The 25,565-nt window shown below is 43.3% G+C and overlaps 3 protein-coding genes across 12 annotated transcripts in view; 2 read left to right on the top strand and 1 right to left on the bottom strand.

Moving 5' to 3' along the window:
• mia2 (MIA SH3 domain ER export factor 2) overlaps positions 1 to 12,229 on the top strand; it is a 31,685-nt gene extending 19,456 nt beyond the window's left edge. For all 4 annotated transcript variants that reach the window (XM_034111875.2, XM_071207245.1, XM_034111877.2 and 1 more), the window contains 14 exons: positions 109 to 288; positions 365 to 455; positions 547 to 614; positions 705 to 775; positions 2,201 to 2,302; positions 2,395 to 2,491; positions 4,966 to 5,033; positions 5,176 to 5,261; positions 6,835 to 6,948; positions 7,209 to 7,358; positions 8,714 to 8,863; positions 9,038 to 9,090; positions 10,686 to 10,854; positions 11,233 to 12,229. In XM_034111875.2, the coding sequence (XP_033967766.1) occupies positions 109 to 288; positions 365 to 455; positions 547 to 614; positions 705 to 775; positions 2,201 to 2,302; positions 2,395 to 2,491; positions 4,966 to 5,033; positions 5,176 to 5,261; positions 6,835 to 6,948; positions 7,209 to 7,358; positions 8,714 to 8,863; positions 9,038 to 9,090; positions 10,686 to 10,854; positions 11,233 to 11,417 (1,584 nt within the window). In that variant the 3' untranslated portion in view covers positions 11,418 to 12,229. The remainder of the gene's footprint in view (positions 1 to 108; positions 289 to 364; positions 456 to 546; positions 615 to 704; positions 776 to 2,200; positions 2,303 to 2,394; positions 2,492 to 4,965; positions 5,034 to 5,175; positions 5,262 to 6,834; positions 6,949 to 7,208; positions 7,359 to 8,713; positions 8,864 to 9,037; positions 9,091 to 10,685; positions 10,855 to 11,232) is intronic.
• A 978-nt stretch (positions 12,230 to 13,207) lies between these two features.
• Positions 13,208 to 20,710, bottom strand: LOC117467938 (breast cancer metastasis-suppressor 1-like protein-A). Its single transcript, XM_034111878.2, has 9 exons — positions 20,584 to 20,710; positions 19,352 to 19,510; positions 18,071 to 18,161; positions 17,843 to 17,970; positions 17,631 to 17,710; positions 16,855 to 16,951; positions 16,662 to 16,751; positions 15,445 to 15,509; positions 13,208 to 15,323 (listed from the first exon to the last, which is right to left on the bottom strand). The coding sequence occupies exons 2-9, from the start codon at positions 19,488 to 19,490 to the stop codon at positions 15,225 to 15,227; spliced, it is 789 nt and encodes a 262-aa protein (XP_033967769.1). The 5' UTR covers positions 19,491 to 19,510; positions 20,584 to 20,710; the 3' UTR covers positions 13,208 to 15,224.
• Positions 20,711 to 20,914: 204 nt separating this feature from the next.
• Positions 20,915 to 25,565, top strand: part of ralgapa1 (Ral GTPase activating protein catalytic subunit alpha 1) — a 102,718-nt gene continuing 98,067 nt past the window's right edge. For 2 of the 7 annotated variants that reach the window (XM_071201694.1, XM_034111111.2), the window contains exons 1-3: positions 20,919 to 21,483; positions 25,238 to 25,348; positions 25,474 to 25,523. In XM_071201694.1, the coding sequence (XP_071057795.1) occupies positions 21,378 to 21,483; positions 25,238 to 25,348; positions 25,474 to 25,523 (267 nt within the window). In that variant the 5' untranslated portion in view covers positions 20,919 to 21,377. Of the gene's footprint in view, positions 21,484 to 25,237; positions 25,349 to 25,473; positions 25,524 to 25,565 lie in introns of all 7 variants that reach the window. The other 5 variants (XM_071201697.1, XM_071201698.1, XM_071201695.1 and 2 more) reach the window with 4 other exon arrangements.

Raw genomic sequence — 25,565 nt, forward strand, 5'->3', positions numbered from 1 at the left:
CACCTTCTGGTGGCTGATAATGGCATATTGTGCATGACAGTGATCATATTAGTTCACATTACTTTGTGTTTGGCATAAACGTAACACCTATTATGTGTACGCCTCCAGTCTTTGACAGATCGCCTGCTGAGTATGAAAGCTTGGGATTCAGAACTGGAGGAGGGGGAAGGTGAGGAAGGAGGAGAGAAGGAGACGTCCAACGGTACAGCCCAGAACGGAAAAGGAGACATTATTAACGACACACAAGGCCATCTGCAGAAAGTCCAGAAACTCATCTACGCTGCTAAGGTACTTGACACAAACATTGACTTGATCGGAAACATCTTTCCTCTTCACTGAGTGCTGACTTTGTGTTTGTGTGTAGCTGAATGCAGACCTCAAATCTGTCGATGAAGACAAGGACAGATTATTTGCCAAACTGGACGATGAAGTCAAAGCTAAAGAAGACCTGCAAGGTGAGGCAACTACACAACAATTTAGATTTCCAATTCCAAATGATGTATTTAATCTGTACAACATAAAGACGTCTGTTTTTTCCACCTTCAGTGAGCATTAAGGAGATGGAAAGGGAGAAGTCCTCTCTGCAATCAGAAGCTGAGACATACTCAGATCAGGTACCTGCCTCATATTAGTGTGATGTTTTATTTTATTCTTGTTTCACATTAATTTGCTTTGGGATTAATTTATTTTCTCCATGTGTTTAGGTCCAAAAGTTACAACAGAAACTCCAGATTATGACAGAAATGTACCAGGAAAACGAGCTCAAGCTACACAGGTAGGCTACAAGTTTAGCATCAGAAATGAATTTATTCATAGGAAATCCTGCTCACACACACTATTTTATGAACATCAAGGTTCACCTGCTGAATTAAAAAGAGAACAAATTAACCAAAGAAAGTGAAAACCATAAACAGATTCAGGCAGCAGGCGTATAGATTCCCACTTAAAGTATTAGCCTACAGAACAGTACAGCTTAAGGTCCTTACACACCAAACTGACACCAAAGAACACCTCCCGACGGAACGTCGCCTCGCGTCTCCTGGGTTTTGGCCATGTTTCGCAAAGACTTCAGCCGACGGCCAAGTAGCACGTACGAACTGCGCATGTGTGAGTGGCAATAACTATCCTTACCAGCAGGCGGCGGTAGTGTGTATTCGTCATTCAAAAGAGGCAACAACCGGAAGACGGACTGCGTGATAACCGAGAGAAGAAGAACAGACTGCGTGATATAAACAAACAACACATAGCGTGTGCGTTCCATTTTCACTCTACAGCGAGAAGCTCACGGGGCTTTCCCGAACCTGTGTCGAGAGCTGGAGTAAAATGAAATCTCAGATTTGCCTTCTTAATAGTTTGTTTGGGTCCCTCACTTCCATTTCTTCTCGTGCACTGATTAGCTAGCTGAACAGCCAATCGGAGTGATTTCTTTGGCCGATGGCCTTTGGCCGACAACGATTCAACATGTCGAATCGGCGGTGGAAGGTGTTGGTACGGCCCGAAAAGACACGACGGTGCGGGACACACCAAGACACACCAATCTGAGTAGGGCGACACGACGCTCATCGACAGCCCGACATCTATCGACATCTATCGATTCCGAAAATCGGCTTGGTGTGTAAGGACCTTTACAGAGAAGAGATAACATCTGATCCTTTACAACAAACACTATATGCTCTTTGTAATCCTGCTAGTAATCCATCATTTTTAGAAAAAATTAAATACAACACTATATAACGTAACTGTACGTCCATAGGATTTCAAATATTGCAGAAAATAATGTTTATGATACTTCAACAGGATAATCTCCACATATTAACACCACTTAGTCTAAGCATTAATGCAATCACATTAACGTTTGGCTACGTGATCTACATCACGGTGACATGACTTCACGCCACCACCGCTAAGCTGAAGACGGCTGATGTTCGACGTGATTACGTTTAGAAGTCACATTTAGGAACTTGTTAACACCAGTGGGGTATTAACTGACATATTTGATGTCGTAGAACAAAAAGTGAACATCTCTTTAGCTCGGGTTAATCAAAGACTTTGTTACAGGCATCTAAAAAAACACATTTAAAAAAACCATTGATTTGAGGCAACCTGTAAGCGCTGAAATGCTGAGTCATTTCCGGCTTTAGGACTAATTCCTGAAGAGCAAATGCATGTTTTGGTAGTTTCAGGATGTGTTTGTTTGCAGGCTTCTGACAGTGGAGGAGAAGGAACGCATGCAGAAAGAAGAGAAGCTAAATAAGGCGGACAAAAACATTGCGATGGCCATGGAAGAACTCATCAACTACAGGTAGCTGCTCCGCTAAAGTGTCCCTCAACACATTGACAGCGGACATGTGCGAGGATGCACATGTGAAGTCTCACCTGTGTCTCTTTCTTCAGACAACGAGCAGGAGAGATGGAGGAAGAGCTGGATAAAACCAAACAATCTTACCAGACTCAGATGTCAGCCCATGAGAAGAAAGCACACAATAACTGGGTCAGTAACAAATGAAAGAAGAGATGTTTATTTTTACAGCCAAATAGTTTTCAGAAACAGAAACCGGTTCATTGCCAAGTAGGTTTACACATATGAGGATTTCCCCTTGGCGCACACATAAACACAGTAAAGAAGATACATTGCAAGAAGAGGACCACAAAACAATTATAAAAAACTATCTTGAGAAATCTATTTTAACATTAAAATATATCAATATTCACATGAAATATAGATACACCCGTTAAAATAAATGTGCAGTATTGCTGAAGTGGAAAACTGGGCAAATATAACGGGCAGCTGGTACTGTGAAAAGTATGCAGGATTCGGAGGGTTGTGCCTGCCTGACAGTATTACAATGAACACCATATTGTTTGCATTGTGTGCATTCTTACTGCATTTCCATACTCGGACGTTAGATCTGGGATAGTTTTTTAGTAGGGTTGTAGGTATCTGTAGTATTTGACCTGCAGTCGAGGGCAAAGGACAGGAGAGCCAGTAGGAAGCTAAGCAATGTACAGCTGTGGACAGGGCGGCAGCAAAAGGTATTTAGCCTCCTAAAATAAAGGCCCACATAAAAGTATCAGTTAGTCAGCTGAGTCAGTCGACTTGGTGTGAAACGGTCTGAGAAACACTGGTGTCGGCAGACATACCATTTATCCCAGGGGGCACCAACCTTTTTAGGACGAGGGCTACTTTAAAAAAATAAAACAAGTCGGGGTGACTTTTGCTCCTCCTTTTTGTTTTTTGTAGTGTATATATTTAGCACATTTTAACATTATTATATGCTTACCTTTTTTTTACTGTCCTATAGTACACATTGGAATGATTTCTTACTTTATCTATATTAAATAGATAATGGTGTGCTCTCCCTAGCACTCTCTTTCTCTCTCTCTCTCTCTCCCTCTCTCCCGCTCTCTCTCTTTCTCACTCTCCCTAGCACTCTCTCTCTCTCTCCCCCGCTCTCTCTCTTTCTCACTCTCTCCCTAGCACTCTCTTTCTCTCTCTCTCTCTCTCTCTCTCTTTTTCTCTCTCTCTCTCTCTCCCCCGCTCTCTCTCTTTCTCACTCTCTCCCTAGCTCTCTCTCTCTCGCTCGCTTACAGAGGCTGTGTGCTCCTCCGTGGCGATGACGGCTTGCGTTAAAAAATAATAACAAACATATCATGCGTGTGTGTGCGTCAAGTGGAATAAATACATAGGCAAGTTGCAACACACACAGAGTAAAACTCTGCCCCTCATGTGCTGTATAGGCTGGCATGATAGGCTGTTCAATGGGGCTGATGTGTTGTGTAGATTCTGCCAGAAGGACAATCAGCGGGGAGGTGCCACATTGCTTTTCTTCCCGACTGCAACGCTGGTCCCGCAAATCAACCAAGAGCGTGATTGGTCGATATTCATTGTGGGGGTGGGGGAGGAGGGGTGTTAGATAGATATAGAGTTGTAGGTAGAGTTCGCTATGATTTATGTTTTGTTTATGCATAAGGTAGATTCATTTCCTTTTTTGTTTTGTGTATTTGATACATTTTGGATTTGCTTGGCGAGTTATTTTTAGAACATGCCCCGCGGGCGACTCACGTTGCCCCCGCGGGCGACTCACGTTGCCCCCGCGGGCGACTGAGTGCCCACGGGCACCGTGTTGGCTAGCCCTGATTTATACACTGTGGTATTTCTACTTTTACTTAAAGGTCTCCTATCATGAAATTGAACTTTTGAATATCCTTTATACATGAATATGTGTCCCCGGTGTGTAAAGAGACTCACAAAGTGTCAGAAAACAAAACCCTCTCTCTTTTCCTCCGTGCCCACATCTCTCAAAACGAGGGTACAACGGAGCTGATCCAGATTTACTGCGGTCACGACGTAATATTGGAAATGTGGGCTGGCTTTACACCCGCGGCCCTATCAGAAACGTTGCTATCAGAAACAATGCGCAACGTGTTTTGGACGTAATATGGTCTCTGTTTACATTAGCAACCATTGCTAACACTCAGAGCTAACCTGTACTGGAGAGAGTATGTGGAAATAATGAAAGGAACTCACCTTGTGGTAAACCGGCAAGAGAAAAAGCATTTGAGCTCCATACTGTTTCAGAAATAATCCTTGATGTGGTTTGGAACGTGATGACGTTTAATCACGGCAGCATTTAGCTGTATCTCGTAGAATTCTGAGCAGGCATTAGCTCCCCCTCCTCTTTTTATTTTTTTTCAAACTAAGGACCCAGAATCAGCAGTTATCTAGCAGGCCTGAAATAGAGGGATGTGAGGGATGTCTAAAATGCATGATCTGTTTGGTATTTTGAGCAAAACACATCATAGATGTGTTTTTTATATATTTGTATATATCTGAGACCCATAATATATGCCTAAAAATAGCATGATAGGAGATCTTTAAGAGAAATATTTGTGGACTTCTTCATTCTCCGCCTGTATAAATGTACGATTGTCATCCTTGTGACTGATCTCGGTTTGTTGTTGCAGTTGGCCGCCCGAGCAGCAGAGAGAGAGCTGTCAGACATCCGGAGAGAGAACGCCCTCTTCAGACAGAAGTAATCAAACAGCAGATAAACTGTGTTCTGAATTCCTTAGAAATGTTTGAGATGTTTCCCGTGTTGTTTGTACAGTACAAACTGTGTATTGCATAGCCGGTTCTGCTCGTCACATGTTGACATTAAGTCCGTTTGTTTATAGGCTGACAGACACGCAGTTTAAACTCGACGCCCTCGACAAAGATCCCTACGCCTTGGACAGCCTGGCTAGACCTCTGCCGTTCAGAGGTGAGCACACACACACAGAAACAAACTAGTGGTGCACGATCGGTCCGATATTAGGAATTATGACCCCGGGAGGAAACCGGGGGGTTGGCAGGTATGGCTACATCGGCCCAGAACATTTCCATTAGGAGAAATGTGCTGTACTTTCAAATAATGATACAAGTATAAAAACACAAACGTGCCAAAACACAGGCACATTTGTTTAACATCTTCAACAACTTGACAACACGTGGAGCCATTAGAAAACATGAGACATGCACAGCATAAACAAAGCGCTGCAAATAGAAAACGGAAACAGGGACACTCCAAAGTGATGCACGCAGCTGGGACCGGAGCACTTGTTGACGTTCCGCGATTATAAAGTAAATGATGAGTTAGTCTGTTTCATATCTGCAAGTGTTTTGTCAGTACATTTGAAAGGACTAGGTTAGCTTGCTGCAGCAGATCTGCAATACTATCTGAAAGAATCATGTGATCACATTGTGATAATAAGACAATACAATGTACATGTAAAGTTTCCAGTGGCAGTTGGCAAACGTTATGATCCCGAACCTTAACGGCGTGTTGGTCCCAGCTGTGTGCGTCACTTTTTAGTGTCCCCGTTTCCTTTGGGTTCTGAGCTTCTTGCAGCGATTTGTGTATGCAGCGTTAGTAAAGCCCTGTAAGCATAGGCGGAGTTTGACATCTGCGCTTGTGTACTGACGTCAGCACACAGTCCCAACTATTGCGTGGGATGCTACGGATACAGTAGCAATAAAACCAGCGTTCACTGCACTGAGTATGACTTTTCCACATACGAACACAACTCGTCTCGTCATGCACGCCTCATGCACGCCTCATGCACGCCTCATGCACGCCTTATGCACGCCTTATGCCCGCCATACACACACACTCATATGGAAGGGGCGTCTCTCTCGCCCAACAACAGTGCATTACATCTGTAAAACCATATCATAACTGTGCACATCTTATACTTATTTGATAACTACTATATCCCTTGGTTACTTGAACACGCTACAATATTATTAACCAGTGTCCTACTTAGTGCAGAAGTAGACGCCTTAAACGTCCCAGAAATTGGACGTTTTAAAAATCGCTGCATATCTTATTGTAATACAATAGCTGAATCACTTGTATGTAAAAAAAAAAAAAAGCGAGGGAACTTGTGTCCTTAACCTCATACGTCACACACACACACACACACACACACACACACACACACACACACACACACACACACACACACACACACACACACACACACACACACACACACACACACACACACACACACACATAGTAATGCTGTAACATATTTCAGCCACTAGGGGGGGCAATGCCCTCCCTGCCCCCCCCTGCAAAATCCACCTGTGCCTGTAAGTAATTGTTATTCAGTTTTTTTATGATGTGTGGAATGTTAAGTTATTTGATGTATTTGACCTTTAACTGTATCTCATGTTGTTATGGAGGCCCTTTAACCGTATCATTTCCTAAAATACAAAAAAGAAACAAACACATGCACACATTCCCTGGACTCTGGCTTCACTAAAACTCCCCCCCCCCCCCACACCTGCAGCTGAGAGGTCCCCATACGGGCCCTCCCCTCTGGGACGACCTGCCTCTGAAACCAGAGCCTTCCTGTCTCCTCCCACCTTAATGGACGGACCACCTGCTCGACTCTCTCCTAGAGGTACGCACGCACGCACGCACACACACACACACACACACACACACACACACACACACACACACACGCATGGTGTGGAAACACAATGAAAATAAAAACTGATGCGACGATGTCTTACATCTCATCTCCTGCTTCATTTTCTGATATTTTGTCTGTTGCCGATTGGTTCTTCCCTTTCTGTCTCCCTCTTTCTCTCACGCTTATCCTCCATTACCTCTCCTTTCCTCCTCGTCCTCTATTTCCTCCGGTCCTCTCCTCCACAGTGCCTCGCGGTCCAATGGAGCCCCCCGGGGGCCAAGGAGAGATGGAGCGGATCGGAGATCCTCATTCAGACAGCGGCTCCATCTCTCCAACATGGGAGAGAGATCGCAGGGGCCCCCCACCAGGACCCCCTGGGCCACTAGGACCCCCAGGTGTGTGTGAGAAAGACATTGGCAGTCGCATATCAAACGATATATTTTCTTAACCACTGTTTCTTGTCCTTGAGGGAAAATGCCATAAAGTCAAGGAATGATAGGAAGGAAATCATGAGGGAAAGAAAACCAAGGCGCTAAGAGAATCTCACTACACAAATCGGCATCTTTGCTGTTCTAAAGGTGTTGGTCTGCACAGGTGTGAGGGAAACATTAGGATTTGGAGCTTAAAAATAAATAACTTCACTTTCTAATGACAAAAAACAAATCACTTTTTTAATATCAATAATCGTATCATCATATAGGCCTATGCCTCCTTAGTATTACCGTATCTAAAATGAAATACTTTACTTTGAATAATTAGTGTTTGGTATGTTTTCCATCTACTACTTCTCCCATTCACAAATCCGAAATGAAATCTAAAAATCTAAAATTCTATTAATATGTAACAAATATATTCCATTTCAGAAGAAACAGCCTTCAAGGGTCAAACTCTGCACACACATCATTCAGCAGTGCACAGTGAAGCTCCTACATCCAACTGTATGAACATCAATACTTTGAAATGCAAAAGTGTGTGTGTGTGTCCGTGCGTGTGTGTGTCTCTTTAATCAACTCCTCACAGCTCCTCATATCTGTTCAGAAACTGGACAAAAGTTAAAGATGTACAGACCACAGACTGTCTCTGTCATGGCGAATAGAGTCGCTGCTCTGTCTTTAAGACGTTGTGTGTGTGGACGGAGCAGCTACAGCGTTAGTTTAGCCTGATCGATCCAATCTCCATTCACAAAACACGCATTTTAAAAGGTTTCGCATGCCGTCTTGTCTGCACACTTAAAGCATGGTTTTTACTAATCGTTATCAGTATTTAGTTACTTCGTAATTGTTTTGAAACGTGTATTACAATGGAATCACGGTAACATAGGTGAATTTGGTCATAGTTGGTTTCCACCACCGTATTTACATGGATATAAGCCCCGCCCCCGCTCCAGCGCGTCCTGTTTGAATGACGGGAGTAAACACAGCTGACAGCCACAGTGAAACTCCAGCGTTGGAGCAATGCGAGTATTCGCATCGCGTAGGTTGTGAACGCAGCATAATGCAGTTCAGAAACCTGTTCTGACGCTTTTAAAGCAACCTTTAACAGTGCGAGGCCCAAAGGCCATGGTGGCCGTAGGACGGACAATTATTTGTGGGGCATAACGGCCAGACCGAGGGGCTACGACGGCCGCCGTGAAAATCCCACCCTGTAGTGCACTCCACATGGCAGATGGAGTCCAGAAGAACACAGATTGAGACACAGCTTTAATGTCTCAGTGTGTGTCCCCCCTCCCCCCCCCTCCTTTGTCTCTCAGGGTACATGTTCCCTGAACACGGTCCCATGTACAGGAGACCTCCCCCAGGAGCCCTCGGCCCACTGCCCCCTCCTGGAGCTTTCCCCCCCGGCCCTCTGCATCCTAGGGGTCTTCCCCCCGGCCCCCCTCACCCAAGGCTAGACATGATGGGTGAGTCACCGCCATCTGTATATATATTCTATTGTATATCGTATATTTCACTGTAAATAGGTGAATCAAGGACATGTGTGTGAACTCTTTGTGAACTAGACAAGATGGACACTAAACCAAAAGCACCGTGTCCTTGATCATGGCTCATTTCCTCTGTTCTCTATGTCAATGAAGACGGCTCGTACAGAGAGAACCACCTGGGCCCTGGGGAGCAGGAGCACCGAGAGGTAAGAGCTGGCAGGAGTCCTTCAGAGCTGGTGACAGTTAAAGGGAAAAATCACGGCTTAGAAAGTCAAACATTTTGAAATAAAGGCAAATGAAGTTGAATGTGCAAAAGCAGAAAGTGAAGTGGTTTTGATATTATTAAAGATCTGCAGCACATCCATTTGGACCCAAGCAGAGCCTCCTGGAGATCAATAACCATTCACACTATGCCCATGACTGGGTTCCTACGGGTCCTTGACATACTTGAACATACAGGGCGTTGAAAGTGTTTTTAAAAAAGACATAAATAGGCAGAGGTCTTTGAAAACTTGAGTTCACTGGCTGCGTTCTGGCTACAGCCGACGTCACATCCACTTCTTTCTGCGTAATTGTTACGGCCCGCCCTCTACTACGTGGTAGTGGCTCGTGGGGAGACCCGCAACATAAAAGAAAACACACAAAATATCCAGTACTTAACAGCGATCATTTATTTAAATGTACAGCCATTACTCACACAGGCCAACGGGCAAACGAACGAGGTCTGGAGGACTGGCCAAAAGAAAGAAAAAGAAGGGGGGGGCCCGAGCCAGCCACACCACGGGCCGGAGGACCCAGAGCTTCCCTCCCCTAACCAGAAATCTAACAAAAGCTACGGGAAACAAAATAAAGCCACGAAAGCTAGACGACCAGGTCCTCCAGGACACACATCGTAGCACAGCAGCAAAGGGCCTACAGATCAGAAACAGCAGAGAGATCGTCCACAGACAGTCTTCCGGCAAAGGGATAGGTGAAGGATCCTTCTCCTCCAGTCTCTCCTTATAGCCCGGCTGAGTGGAATCTAGGAACACCTGCGCAGAGGCGGAGCCAGGGGCAGACCAGCTGCACCTGCGCAGAGGCGGAGCCAGGGGCAGACCAGCTGCACCTGCGCAGAGGCGGAGCCAGGGGCAGACCAGCTGCACCTGCGCAGAGGCGGAGCCAGGGGCAGACCAGCTGCACCTGCGCAGAGGCGGAGCCAGGGGCAGACCAGCTGCACCTGCGCAGAGGGAGACAGAACACACAACAAGGAGGGGAGCACGTAACAGTAATGATATGACTGCACATTCTCTTAGGGTCAGAGTGTCCTCTGCAACTTCAGCATTTCCGAATCGAGTATTCAAACAAGCCACGTAACGACCCCTGATAACTACCATTGATCAGTGTCTTAGTCTATGCCATGTTGGATGCTTGAATTTGAGGGCCTGGAAGGTCCGTGTGTGTGTGTGTGTGTGTGTGTGTGTGTGTGTGTGTGTGTGTGTGTGTGTGTGTGTGTGTGTGTGTGTGTGTGTGTGTGTGTGTGTGTGTGTGTGTGTGTGTGTGTGTGTGTGTGTGTGTGTGTGTGTGTGTGTGTGTGTGTGTGTGTGTGTGTGTGTGTGTGTGTGTGTGTGTGTGTGTGTGTGTGTGTGTGTGTGTGTGTGTGTGTGTGTGTGTGTGTGTGTGTGTGTGTGTGTGTGTGTGTGTGTGTGTGTGTGTGTGTGTGTGTGTGTGTGTGTGTGTGTGTGTGTGTGTGTGTGTGTGTGTGTGTGTGTGTGTGTGTGTGTGTGTGTCCCAGCCTGTGTAACACCACTCTCTGTGTGAGCAGTCCGGTCCCGGTGATCGAAGGACCCCCCCTGACGCTGATCCAAGGATGGGCGCCCCCCCCCCTGGTGGACGCCCGATGGGCCCCATGGACGGTCCCTTTCCTCGTCGGGCCCCCTACGGACCACCCCATCCTGATTTCTACCCCCCCAGGGGACCTCCCATGATGCCTAGTAAGCCGTCACCTCTATCATCACAATATGTTATAGCCTTTTAACCCCCCCCCCCCCTGCCTGTAACAACTCCTTTAGACTCCTTTGTTTATTACTCTTACATAGTGACATCATAATGCTCCAACACATTGCATGTGATAGGCTAAGGGGCGGGTCATCTCTAAGCAGTTGACCAGTCACAACAGAGCCAGCCAGCTAACCAATCAGAGCAGACTGGGCTCTTTGAACATTAAAGCATGGAGACATGTCCCAGTAGAGACACGAAATAATAACATGAACCTGAAGATGAGCAGAATTTGGCCCCTTTAACCTCTCTCTCTCTCTCTCTCTCTCTCTCTCTCTCTCTCTCTCTCTCTCTCTCTCTCTCTCTCTCTCCAGTGTGGGCCCCTCTCACTCCAGGGATGTTCCCTCCTCGTTTCCCTCCCGGTCCTGGACTCCCTCCTCTTCACTACGCTCGGCCCCTTCCACCAGACGGCCCCCCACATCCCTCACTGGGTCTTCCCCCTCCTCAGCAGTCCCCCCCACACAGCCAGTCCCCACAGCAGCACCCCCCCCTCGCCTGAAGACGCCATCTGAGCAGGTTTTCCACTTGGAGCTGTGGGGTGTTCCTGGTTAAAGGTTAACTCGGTGGATTTCCCATCGTTCTGAACACACTAACCAGGAGGATGATTTAAATAAAGGTTGTCAGCGCGGGGGGGGAACCATCGGCCTTTATGAGCCCTTTTTGTTTCTGTCTATCTGCTGCACACTCTTCTTCTCCTCCTCCTCTCTTTTCTCCAGCTTTATTCCCTGTGAACTCGTTCCTGTCGTTGTGGAGTCACAGTGGCAGCTGAATCAGTGTGTGTGTGTTAATGTTGCCATGAGAACCAGCAACGTTTGCTTTTATAAGGGTTAAAAGCGTGCATGTAGAAAGGCTGTGTGTGGGATGTGTCAGAGAATGGGAGTGTTTTTACAAAAAAGACATCAAGTAACATTTCATTCTGAGAAAATCAAAATGGCCCAAAGCTATACATTACTATAAGAAAGAAACAATGGTTTTGTTGTACCAAACCTATAATGACACTGATCTTAAACTCGATTCAAATAAATCCGATCATGTCAAGTTTTGTTTTGTCCTAAATCTGAGAGGCGTATACTTCCAAAAAGAGACATTTTCTTCAAATATGATAAAGTGCATATCTGAATGTCCCTCCTGTGAGGATCTTCATCCACAGCTTTGATTTCCAATGAAAGTGACTTGTGTGTTCTGTCAGAGCGCTGTGACTCCTGCTGACCACCAGGGGGAAGGACTGGAAGAGACAGACAAATAACACCCATGTGAATTTTGTAAAAAGTGATTAATAATAGATACAAATAAAGACTGTCAAATGATCAATGCTCTCATCTTTCAATATTGTATCAAGTGAAACGTGTTGTGCATGGAGGAACATCATCAGAGCCTTCATCTCATAGATCACAGCCATTGGTCAATTTTTAAAGCCAGATTCAAACTTCTCAACTATGCTGACTACTTAAGAACAGGTACAACAAATAAGGTTTGTCAGAATAATCTTTCTCAGTTCCTTTCAAAAAACCGTTTCTTAATGCGTGCTTTGAGGAGCATCGAGTAGTGGTTCGCTGCAGCCTCTTGTGGCTACAATCAGTATTGCAACAACAATCCGTGATTCTGCCTGTTCTTCAGTGATTAACACGGTACAGAAAACACACTTAAAGAATTTATCACTTTCTTCATGTTAGGACTTGGTAGACAATGGAGGGTTTTCAGAGGAGACATTGTGTTCTCGCTCAGCGTAGAGAGGTCAGGGGATTCAGCGCCGGAACAAGTCACTGAGGATAGTATTACTCTTTTGGGACAGTTGCTCCATTTTGGAATGTTTCTTTTGAAAACAAGTTCAAGTAAAATGTCCTATAAAATAGAATAATAACATTAAAATAATCCAAAGATAAATATCCAATAAAAATATGAAGTAAAAATAAAATACAAGTATTAAATGAACATATACAATATTTAAATAAAAGTAATAGTAAAATGTTCAGTTAAATATCAAATAAAGTAGAATCAAAATATTTATATAAACATTAAAAGTCATAGTAAAAATGTCCAATTAAATGGAATAATTGTACAGTATTTATATGAACATTAGAAGTTATGATTTTAATTTCTTATAAAATAAAAATATTTATACAACATAATATTTGTATAAAATGTCCAATTCAAATAAAAAAGATATTTATATAAATATTAGAAGCTATAAATCCAATAAAAGAATACATTTTGAAAACATTTATTCAGTAAGTTACATAAAGTAAAGTTACAAGTAAGCCTTTTTTCAATTACAGCTAAAAGACACAATGTATTTATAAAACAACTTTTATTGTAAAACCCACACAATCAACACAAATATACCTGACACAATATTTAACATTAACAGTCAAAAAGAAAATCGTTTTTTGATTTGAACATCCCCAACAACCTAATGTTCAGAAAGTTGTTTAAGAAAAGAATATGAATACATGGCAGTTTGTTCAGACTCCGTTCTAAACCGTGGGCTGTATGTAAAGACTCAGTATGGTCCTAGTGATGGAAGCGTTTGAACGTTTATGAGCGATAATGCACACGTGACGTTTGAAGAGAGGAGGTAGATGTCTGTGAATACCAACTTTCAAATAATTTCAATTTTATTTCATTTGTCACTCAAGTTCCAAAATGATTTTGTTAGCATGACTCGTCGCTTTTTCCATCACTGGTTTGCAAGGAGCAGTCCTTAAAGTCTGCCATATCAGTCTGAGTGTGTGCTGTGGATATTACACTGCTTTACCTCGCTGCATCAGAACGCCCTTCACAGCAGGTCTACCTTCATTAGTTATTCAGTTTGTGGTATTGTGACTTCCTAGGTAACAAAAGTAATATAAATCTTTCTTTTTTCTTTCTTAATGTACTCACTAAGTCTGTCTTGGCTAACGTATGCACATTATTTTGTATATGTATCGCCTTATTTTCATTTTAACTATTGATCTCACTAATTAGTCATTTGTCTCGACCACAATCACCGCAACCAAGGCGTCACAAAGCCATATGCAACATGCAATCAATTCAACGTGAAGAGTAGGCACTCTGGAGTGCTGGGTGCAAAACGGTACACAAATTAGAAAAACAACAACGTAATAAGTCTCATACATGTCATTTAAACTGATCCACGTAAAAAAAGGTTTTAATGGCACAATTAACCACCGGTGTTTCCACAATCACCCTCGAGGTTTAGCGTTACAAATCCCACACTGTTTACAATAACTTGCCACAACATCTGGATCATGTGAAAAGAAACGTTATAAAAGTACAGAAGACGATGATGGCCACATTGTGATCTGATGAAGTTAGACTTTTCTCTTAGACTTCTGATCCTAACTCAATTCAGAGTTCTACTGCTCTATGTTCTGACAGGCTCGTGGACAGCTGGTGTAAGCCGTGCGACTCGTGTGTTGAATGGCGCTCATGTCAGAGATGTTAGTTGTCAAACACATTTGTAAAAAAGACTTTGATCACATTCATTCTCGTTGTGATCACACCTTGAAAAGAAACTGAGACCTGGGTCACGCAGTCATTTCTGAAGCCTCACCGCGTGGGGAGCAGTTTCAGTGTTTCCGTCTCTTTCCTCCGATAGCGAAGAACCGGTAAATGAAATATGAGTGGAAACGATGCTCCTCTTCCTGTTGTCCTGGAAAAGGGATTCACATCCTGAGTCTTTATTGTGTTCGCCTGTTGGCTCGAGAGGCAGCTTACCGACTGGTGTCGCTGTTCGCTGAGGAGTGCAGAGGATTGTGGGTAAGGTCCAGCTGTGAGCTGCGTCATGTTTGAGGAATGAACTCTGTCCATGTGATATATTAACAGGGACACTTCACTCTGAAGGTTGTATGAGGAACTTACCCCGACTGGATGCTATATTTGCAATATCTCCACTGCCTTTTCCAACTGTAGTCGTTATATCCCTTTATGCCGTCTTCAAAGCCACCAGACTCCATCGAAACAGCGATATGAGCAAGAAAAACTAAATAGTTGTTTGTCTAATGTTGTCTCCAACCATTTGCTTGTTTGTGTTATTCTTGGGAATAATATCTGAGGAAACCCCGCAGTAAAAAAAGCTTTTTTGTCCCTGTGGCTTTGATCAGCAAGCGACACGTCTTCAGTTCCGGAAAGAGTTGACAAACGGTGAAAATAGTCTAAATGTGGCGTCCAGGTGGCTAAAAGAAATGCTGCTGCTGCCCCGCCAACAGCGGTAAAGCCAATCGACTGTTACAAGGTTACATTACTGGACCTTATATCCGGTGTGTTTGGTGTGCTTTGTAAAGTGTGTGTGTGGTGTGTGTGCTCCTCAGCAGTTGAGAATGGGCCTGTTTCGGTCTTGTCTGAATGGGAACACGGGGCTGTCAGAGTCGGACTTCCCTCTGTGCGGCCCCAGCGTGGCCACGGCCTGGAAAACAACACACACACACACACGTTAAAAAAGATTCACCAACCTCAAAACACACCGATGCCAAAGCCCAGGGGACGACGACACAGCTCGGAAAATGTACACATACACATCTGCACACCTTTCTGATGGCGGTCCAGTCCTCCAGGATGTCCAGGTCAGGGAGCATGTAAACTATATATGGGCGTGGGCGGAGTTAAGGGCGGCGCCACATGGAGCAGGGATTAATGACATTCTAAATATAAGGACATATCCAGAGTGCAGCATTTTGGATTAGGCAGTTTAAATGAAACCCAATCAGAAACCCAGAAGGGAACTGTGTTCCCCTCCAGCTACATGCCAGATGTTCTCTCTTCTCTGTGAGCTGTTCTGTAGGGTAACACTTACCCCTAGTTACCACCGGCTCCGTCTGCGGCGCGTTACGGGCGCGGCGCTCACGGCGATCGCGGCCACTCTAGTCAATGGGTGCTATTCCACCACACCCGGCGCGTTACGGCTCAGAAGCGTCCCAGAAGCGCCTCGGCGCAGGGCAACTCTACAATTAGGATGAATCCTATTTTCGACGCGACGCAGCCGTAAGGTAATGTCGGGCAGGCAGGAAGTGGAACGTTCAGAGCATATATATACACACACATAAACTAATGTTGCTGACCCTATCCCTCCGTAGTCTTTCAAGTAGGAGGAGGAATGCCAGCGTTCTCCTCCGGTCTACAGGCACTGTGTCAATTATATATATATAGAATAATTATGATGATGATGCATTTTTTTACCACTAAAATACAGCAACACATCTTTGATTCATGTCGTTTATAACTGGGATATTACAATGATTATGAACTTTGTCTGTACAAAGTAGCCTGTCCAGGAAATATGCCCAAATCAACAAAAACTGTGAGCCGGTAGGCAAGACGCTCCGCTTCTGAAACGCGCCCGGTAGAGTATGACGCCGGACCAAAACCGCGGTGCAGCCGTAACGCGCCGCAGACAGACCCGGTGGGACCGAGGGGTAAGTGGGAATCCATTCGCCGACTGCCTGAATCTGCTTTATGGGTTTCACTTCCTTTGCTTCATGGGTTCTGTCTTTAATTCAGCAGGTGAACCTGTGCATCAAATAGTGTGTGTGAGCTTTACTGTGTTAAACTAAAACGCAGCGTTTTCTGTCAGCTCAGATTTTATTTCTGCGTTTTTAAGCTGTAGTGTGCTCACGTGTTTCAGTGTTGCTGTATGGCTGCAGCCTGGATCCGCTACCCATTGGGCCGCTTCAATAACACCTGTGTTAGTTGTGCAGCTCTGGGGTAAGTACTCTGTGCAGAAGGCGCATTAGCAGTGGAAGGATATCAGACACCACTGAAGGTCGTCTCCTCTTCTTGTCTGGACTCAGAGCGTCTCTCTTCTTCTTCCTTCCCGACAGCTCGTCATTCCACAACTCTGATAGAGGAACAGGCAGAGAAACGTATTGAACATGATGTCGATATAGTAGACGGTGCTGAATGTGTGTGGACGACATCACGCGACGTATTGAGTGTGTCACCTGATGTGATGTCTATGCTGTGTCTGTCTTCCTCCAGTCTGCGGATTTTCTCCTCCAGTTCACTCTGGACGGTGTCCAACAGCAGCAGCTTCTCACTCTGCCAGCACACACACATTGACACGTGTTTGGAAAGAGACGTCATCGTTTGTAGCTTCATTCATAACATATACAATTCTAAATTAACATTTAAAAGTCTATTTAGCGCGGTACTTTGCCACAGTTGTAGATAAGGATGAGGCTACAATCATATTATTGGTAATATACTTCTGTCAAATTGAATACCATGATGTTTGCAATCAAGGGATTCAACCATTTTCGATCATTCCAGAGCGTTAAATCCAAAACAAACCAAAATCATTCTCAACTTGTTAAATAATCTGCTTCAATGTGTTTTTGTACATTCAGACCTAAAAACAACAACTAACAAATCATGTTCTTTGTGCACAAAGTAAGCACGCTGCCGCATTGATGAGGAAAGTCGCTTTTCTTGTCTTAATATTTGTTGACGATGTGAATGTAGCTGCTGTGATGCAAGGACATGTCAGACTTGATCATCATCGATCATTCACTTGAAATCATTCACGTATTATACCCTATCTATCTGAAATAAAAAAATATCACAAAACATTTGGAAAAGCCCTAAAACACCACAAACATACACCCAACACCTTTGTTTGTAATTGTGAAATAACACAACAGTGAAGAACTAAAGGTAAATAGTGAGTGTGTGTGTGTGTGTGTGTGTGTGTGTGTGTGTGTGTGTGTGTGTGTCTCACCTCCCAGTGCTGGCACGCTGCCTGGATCTCACACTCATACTTGTTTTTCACAGACTCCAGACACAGCTCTCTGTAGATGCCTGATGAGGACAGAGTGAAACATAGGAGAGTGAGCAAGGAAACGACAGTGTGTAAGACTGTGTGTGTGTGTGTGTGTGTGTGTGTGTGTGTGTGTGTGTGTGTGTGTGTGTGTGTGTGTGCTTAGAGCTTACCTGCCACCTTGGTGCGGACCTGCATGTTCTCCAGCAGCACGGCCAGAGGCTCCAGATACTCTGCCGCCCTGCCGGCCTCCACCTCCGTCAGCTTGCTGTTCACCTGACTGAGGCGCTCATGATACAGCCTGCACACAAACACACGTGTTACCATGGCGAATGACTTTGAATGACTTATAGTTAATAATGTTACAGTCTCAAGATACAAATAATCTATTTCAGTCTCACTGGTCTTTGAGATCGGTGAACTGTTTCTCCAGGTTGGTCATTTCATCCAAACACTCCGTCCTCCGCCGCTCACAGTCCTCCTCGTCCATTTCTGGAACACCATCAAAACACACACACTTTGATACCGAGTAGATGATAGGGATGTAACGATATATCCAATACCGCGGTAAATAAAGGTCTCAATACCGTCGTGAGACTGACAAAATCTACCGCGATTTAAAAGAAAATGTTTTATTATTATTATTTTTTAAACCTTTATTCAACCAGACGGTCCCATTGAGATCATCGATCTCTTTTTCAAGGGAGACCTGTCCAACATGGCAGCAAGTCGGTTACAACATGAACATAAACAACAGAACACAAAAGGACATGGTATTTACAGGGCTCCATGTACATACCTAGGGACATTGACAAGTACCAGCAGTATATTTATATCTCTGTCAATAAGCCTCACCTTCTTGGCAACAACTGTATTGTTTTTGAAGAGGTGGAGAGACAATGCACAGTTTGACCCACTGCTGTCACCCATGGCCAAAGCACATCTCTCTGTCTCAGCAACATCAGTACCAAGCAAGAGAGCTTTTTCCACAGCAGGAGATTTTGTAAACGCCCAAACATCCCAGCTTCTACCTGGAATGTGGACGTGCTCATATTCCTACAAGATAGCCTTGACGATGCCGAGTGAGTGAGTGAGTGAGTGAGTGAGCGAGCGAGTGAGTGAGAGTTGAGTTACTTGAAAAACTAAAGTGAAACTTGATTTATTCTACTACAGGGTCTGATTATTATATTGTTGACACTTTAAAATACTACTATCCTACTAAAATGCTGTACAAATCAGATTTATTATTTCATAAAGAAAAGGAAAAATGTAAAAATAATTTTCTTTATTTTTCAATATCGCGATAAATATCGTACCGTGGACTTTTTAATCGCGATATTATCGTACCGTGAGTTTTTGGTATCGTTACATCCCTAACAGATAAGGAAGCAAAACATGGTAGACATTCACTATTTCTTCCAGAGTTTTTATTATTTTGTTATGATTTACAATTTCGGGGGCAAAAATCTAATCGAAATTAGATCAAATTCTGAATAAAGTGTTTAAGTTGATGATGTTTTTAAAAAGTTACAATAACTGATAGCAGACGTAAATAAAAGATAATACTTCAGTGCGTGCTGAAGAACTTAACACATTCATACACTGACATAATGTGTATTTCATTAAAATGTCTACTGAATTAGAATGTTGTGCTGGTTTTATACGGCGCCAGACTCTCTCACCAGAGCTGTCTCCATCCTCGGAGACGGAGGAAGTGTCGGAGTCCTCCTCCTCGGAGCTGGACGCCTCCTGCTCGTGCTCCTCCACCTCCATCTCCTCGGCCGTGCTCTCCTTCTTCTCCCGGTCCCGGTGCACCGGCATGGCAGCAGCTCCACTCCAGACTGGTAGACAGACAGAAACAATGTCATTTAGCAGTTTCATAATTCCATTTTTTAAAAAAGGCATTAATTACAATTTTCTTTCTGAACACTACAACGGAGTTTCTTTCGCCAGACATGAAAATAGCATTATTTATTTATCTAGGCAGTTGCTCCATTTTCAAATTTGTTTTCATAAAATTGATTCAATATATTTATACAATCGTTAGAAGTTAAAGTCAAAACGTGCGATGACATTTTTATATGTATATAAACACAATAAGGTAGAGTAAAAATGTGCACGTTGTAGTAAATCATATACAGCATATTACAACATATTACTTACGATAAATACAGTGGTGTATTAGTATTAATGCAGATAAGAATAAGGAACACCTGATTATTGCTCAGATGTACAGTGACAAACTCGTCATGTTAGTGTTGTTTGATGAGTGCAAGATCAATAATAGCATAAAGCATCATTTCAACACTTTGTTAGATTTGATTGACATGTATTTTTGTATATATTTATTTGACTGTGTATTAACCATAGGTATTAACCCTAGGCAGTGATGCAGGGATAGCCACTGACATTTTCTTCCGGTCGAAAGATGCCTGAAAAAAATATATTACATATACATTCCGTCATTTATCTGCATACCTATAATCGATCATGCTGCAAAATATCGTCTTATACGTTGCGCGAAATTCTGTTATCTCAATGAGTATCCCTAAAAACGAGAATGAACTCCTGTTTGTCAGAATCAGAATCAGATACGGGTATTGCCAGGTAGGTTCACACATACGAGGAATTTGACTTAATGTCATGGTGCATACATCAAATATATTGTAGATGGCTTTGTTATATTGCTTGAGATGATATATTAAAATATAAACTATGCAAAGCAGTTTTAATTGACTGGGAAATCGGGTTTCCTTTAAATAATAAAAATATACAAGTTAAATACACAATAACAAACGAAAACACATCAGTTAGCATTGCTTTAGAATGTTAGCTATTCAGATAGCAGGCACCTTAGCACGACTTGATACACACACATATTAACAAGGAAGTTTTAAATAAAACCGTAACTCACAATATGGGGTCGTGCAAGACGTTTGCAAGAGTGTTTAAATAATTCAAAATAAGCTTGAACTTATTTTCCCTCGCTCGGTTAGAATGTCACTCGTGTGTCTCAGCTAAAGCTAAAAACAAATGTTCGTTGGGCGCTCTCTTATTTGTGTTGGGAGCTGTAGTCTTATGTCTTGCCAATGTTCACATAACCTAAGTTCTAACAACCTGCCGTGAACTACGTTACCCATCAGCCCTGTACCTTCAGGGGCAAAACTCGAGCAAAACTTGTCTAAACGCGTTTAAAACGTTACCACTAGTTACATTTAAAACAACCTTTATTTTAAAGGTATATTGTCGTTTTGTTACAATTATACAGTTATTATTTCGAATAGAGAAGTAAAGTTAGCTTATTGTTGAACTATTATGACGTTTAATTTATCTGGTATCCATTATTTTGTTTTCCCTCCTGCCTGCTCCGCCATGATGTTTTCTACTGAACAGCAGAGCTAAGTAGCTAACCAGCTAGTTTAGCCTTCAGGCTGCGGACTGTTGTGGAAGGGAGGTGCAATGGATGGATGCTTTGCCCCGCTACGTTTTACATATCTGTTTTAGTATGACCACAATGCGTCAACGTCAATTCACCCGTTGATAAACTCCGCGCTGTGGCGGAGGGCTGCTAGTTCGCAGCGTTAATACATCATCCAGGCGCGAGGGTTTGTCGGTATAGTTACAGATTATCTCGAGCTGTCTGAGCGGCTACACAGCTAGCTTCTCCCTACTGTCTACTATCGCATTCTTGTGTCTCCTGCCCCAGGAATGTTCTCCAAAAAGCCTCATGGGGACGTTAAAAAATCAACACAGAAAGTGTTGGACCCAAAGAAGGACGTGTTGACAAGACTGAAACATCTCAGAATAGTCATAGGTAAGTTACAATAATAATTAAGCAGCTAACAGGTTAGCTTATACCTGCCAATACGGGGATACAGGGAATGCCAAACCAAAACCTCATCGAAACTCACGGAATTAAAGTTTCCTTACAATGATCAGAGAGGCAGCCTTTATATAACAAACTTTAAGACCGGTTCAGATTTCTTTTAGTGTATACGCATCAATACGGAACCACACCTGTAGTTCATTGCATGTCATTTGTTCACTTTTATCCCAAATATGATTGTTTTTGCTTGTTATTTCTTCATCAGAACGACTATCCTTGACATTATTGAGTTTTGTGTATACACACGTAAAGTAAAACTATGTTTAAAAGTAAATAAGACTAATTGTATCCGCTGTCAATTGACTCTATTGAGGTATAGGAGGGTTTAAAGGCGTGCTCCACACCTTGCCTAAGTGACAGCTCTATTAAATTGGCAGGTTTTTGAATGGAGTTTGGCTTATGGTCTCTGCATGGATGAAAACCGGATGTATTGCTTTTATTACCCGGTGATAACATTTGATTATGAAGCTGTCTGCAAAACATTTAGGTTATTATTCATAATGGCTTGTTGTGATTTCTCTAGGGGCGTGCCTATTTAAAAGTTAGAAATACGGAGTGTGTTAAGATGTGTTAGTTACAACACTATACTAATTGTAGTGTTTTGATTGTATGGAATGGAGGAGGTTGCGATGGGTATGAATAAGTAATAGTGTTTGAGTGCCTATGTGATTTCACTGGCACACACTTGCTTTCACACATATACACACCCACACAAACAAACTCTGACCGGAGAGGGGAAACTGCCTCTACTATTTCCTCTCTGTGTCCAGTACAGTAGCTCAACTTCCTGTGTGTGTGTGTGTGTGTGTGTGTGTGTGTGTGTGTGTGTGTGTGTGTGTGTGAGAAAGGGGTGTGCCCCTCTATGTGTGCACCAGAGGGAAAACAAGACCTTGATAATAATCACAGAGGAAGACAAACACACTTGCACTCACATTGTTTGAGGAGGTAAAACAACTCGGACAGCTGAACAAAATGTAACAACCCAGTTTTACTTCTCATGGTGCCAGAAGACCATTATAAGAAAATGCAAATGGCCACTTAAAGTCGTAGCACTGATAACGAGAACTGAAGCAAGGCCACTTCAGAGATTTAAAATGACCTGACACAAGAGCCTCCCCTGAAAGATGTTAACCTTTGCCATTGTAGGAGGAGAGCACAAAGAGTGTTGATACTTTGTGGGTAGTTCATACCTGTTCTTAACACATGTTTGAACAAGAAGCTGTTTCATCCTTTTGCAATCCCTTTGATGCAATCAGGTTATTAGGTAACTGACCCCAAACCCTTTTGGCCCTGCTGCTGCGTGCAGGAAACCATGACTACATGTCTTTAGAAGGTTATAATCTAATCATCGTCTAAAAAGAAAGTATTGTTTACAGGCTTTTCCGCCTGGTTTAGAGTTGACCCTACATGCCAACTCCATCACATTACAAAGTCATTTACTTCCATTATGATAAGTCAGAGTTCATCTTTCTGTCCCTTCCTTAAGTTCCTTAAGTTTCTTAAGGAACTTGTTTTGCCGAAAGGCGCCTTATTATGCTTTTGGAGTTTCCACTTCCCTGGAGTGTGTTCTATAGGTTTTTGTGCATTTAAATGGTCTGCAAAGGCTAACATCCCTGTGTTCCCACCAGAGGGAGTTTCTCTCCAACACACTAGCCAACCCCCCCCCCCCCCCACCCGCAAGGCCTCCATTGGACTCCTTTGTTTACATCCGTTCCGTTACATAGTGACATCAAACAGCGCTTCTATTGACTAGTGCTCCAACACATTGCACGTGAAAGACTAAGGGGCGGGACATCTCTAAGCGGTTGACCAATCACAACAGAGCCGGCCAGCTAACCAATCAGAGCAGACTGTGTTCTGGTTTTAGACAGAGGGTGAAAAGAGGTGCTGCAGCACAGGCAGTTTGAGAAATAAGAGCTTTTTGAACATTAAAGCATGGTTAAAATATAAAGCTTTCACACATCACAGATCTTCATGTTGTGGTTAAAATGTGGTCGCGTTACAAATGTCAGTCTGTGGAGAAAAAGAGTACAAGGGAAACCAGTATGGCATAGGACACAGATTGTGTGTGTGTGTGTGTGTGTGTGTGTGTGTGTGTGTGTGTGTGTGTGTGTGTGTGTGTGTGTGTGTGTGTGTGTGTGTGTGTGTGTGTGTGTGTGTGTGTGTACCTGTGTGTGTGTGTGTGTGTGTGTGTGTACCTGTGTGTCAGTGCATAGCCTGATGTGCTGCTACATGCTTGTGGGGCAGGGCAGTAACTTGAGAACCAGAGGGTTGCCGGGTTAAGTCCCGATCCGACCAAGTACAGTGTGTGGCAACCCCTCCCTCTACTGCATGTGTATAGGCCCTGATTGTGCATGGGTGCGATATAATGTCAAATAACAAGTGAAACATTTCACTTTTATATTAATAGTCTATTTCCTAATGTGTATTTCTTTGACTTTTGACTCTAAACTATCATAGTGGTTGTATTTAGAGTGTGTGTTTTATCTCCAGAAACCAATAGGTACACTTGTCATTCTTTGACATTTCACAAGTGTGCTTAGAGAACCCAGATGCTCCAGTGAGGTCACGTTGCTCAAGTATATTTTTCCTGTGGTGAGAACTAAGTCAGAAAAGACTGTAGCTGTGTTTATCATGAAATCATTTAGGCCCCATTTACACGGGAACGCAAACAAAACACAAACTAACCGAATTCGATATCAAAAAAGTCTTCCGTTGACACGGATACGGCTCAATAAACGTGTCCCTTCACACGAGACCACTGGAGACGCTGTAGTACATATGCCGGGCCTGTAAGTGGCGCTGTACTTCCCCCACAAAATACACCAAAATCAGCGAAGAAGACCCTGAGCATAGTTGCCATGGTTGCCTGGTTGCCCTTCTGTTTATGCTCCGCGGTGGATTCAGCAACATGTAGTTCACGTAGTTCTCCATGTCCACTTGTTGCTGATGGTTGTGGTAGAGGAGCTGTAGATTTTGCACTAACATTTCAAATGGCGTGCTCCAAAAAGAGAAAGGGAGACGGCGAAAACAGAGCATAATGACATGTTCTCTTACTGGACCTCTTTGAAATGCAATTGAATGCCCCTGCATTATAGCAACAACAACAATATTAATAATAGCAATAATAATTGGGAGGGGGGGGGGGCGGCTGTTCTTATGTTCTCTGAGGGGAGGCTCACCTTCCCACACTTTGAAAACCCCTGATTAGACTAAAGATGGATTGAAGGGCCTCCAACTGGTTTAAGTAATGATTTTAGAATCACACTGCTTACATGTCACACATATCTGTCAGACTAAAGTCATAATCGCTTCAGAACATTGTCAGAATGATGTCACAAGAGTGATCGGATAGTATCAGACTTTTGTCATATTTAATTATGTTTCCTTTTCCTCTGTTTTTTGCTATATTTCATTTTGTGCAAACAGCTATGAGAGGGAAGAGAGACATGTATGTGTCAATTTGAGAGGCACATTTGATTTATTTTGTAATGTTTATTTTTAGATACGACTCATTCCTCAAATCACCCTTAGCGGGTGATGTGCATGCTTTGAGGAATGAGTCTTACTTTCAGCACTAAAACAGATCCTCGAGGAATCAAAGTGAATGTGCCGTTTGGAGTTAACCTTGGTGCTCTCCTGTTTGTTAGTTTTCATCTTCATTTCCCTTCTGATTTCCCAGAGAACGCAGAGCCGTCCGAGCTGAAACAGTTCTTCGACCTGAACTACTCGCATATCTACTATGTGTTCTTCGAGAACTTTGTCACCATTGAGGTCAGCCTCAAACAAAAAGGTACGTTTTACTCACGTTCAACGCGATGTACTCTGATTGGTCAGCTTTTAGAAGTAAGGCAATGTTCTGTTGCTATTAAGACTCGATCACGGTGCTTTGTTCTCAAGCTAGTCTGTGCGTTTCAGGTCACAAGTCTCAGAGGGAGGAACTGGACTCAATTCTCTTTATATTCGAGGTAAAGTATTTCTATGTGACTGTGATGTCGTTTGTTTATAGC

This window comes from Pseudochaenichthys georgianus, chromosome 22 (assembly GCF_902827115.2).
Source record: "Pseudochaenichthys georgianus chromosome 22, fPseGeo1.2, whole genome shotgun sequence".
Taxonomy (NCBI): domain Eukaryota; kingdom Metazoa; phylum Chordata; class Actinopteri; order Perciformes; family Channichthyidae; genus Pseudochaenichthys; species Pseudochaenichthys georgianus.

Excerpts from the sequence above, each read along its gene's own strand:
- LOC117467938 (XM_034111878.2), bottom strand. The coding sequence starts at position 19,490 with ATGCCGGTGCACCGGGACCGGGAGAAGAAGGAGAGCACGGCCGAGGAG. Across the intron at positions 17,971-18,070 it reads TTCACCGATCTCAAAGACCA|GCTGTATCATGAGCGCCTCA; the intron begins GTGAGACTGAAA and ends GTTTGTGTGCAG. Across the intron at positions 16,952-17,630 it reads CAGCGTGCCAGCACTGGGAG|AGTGAGAAGCTGCTGCTGTT; the intron begins GTGAGACACACA and ends GTGTGCTGGCAG.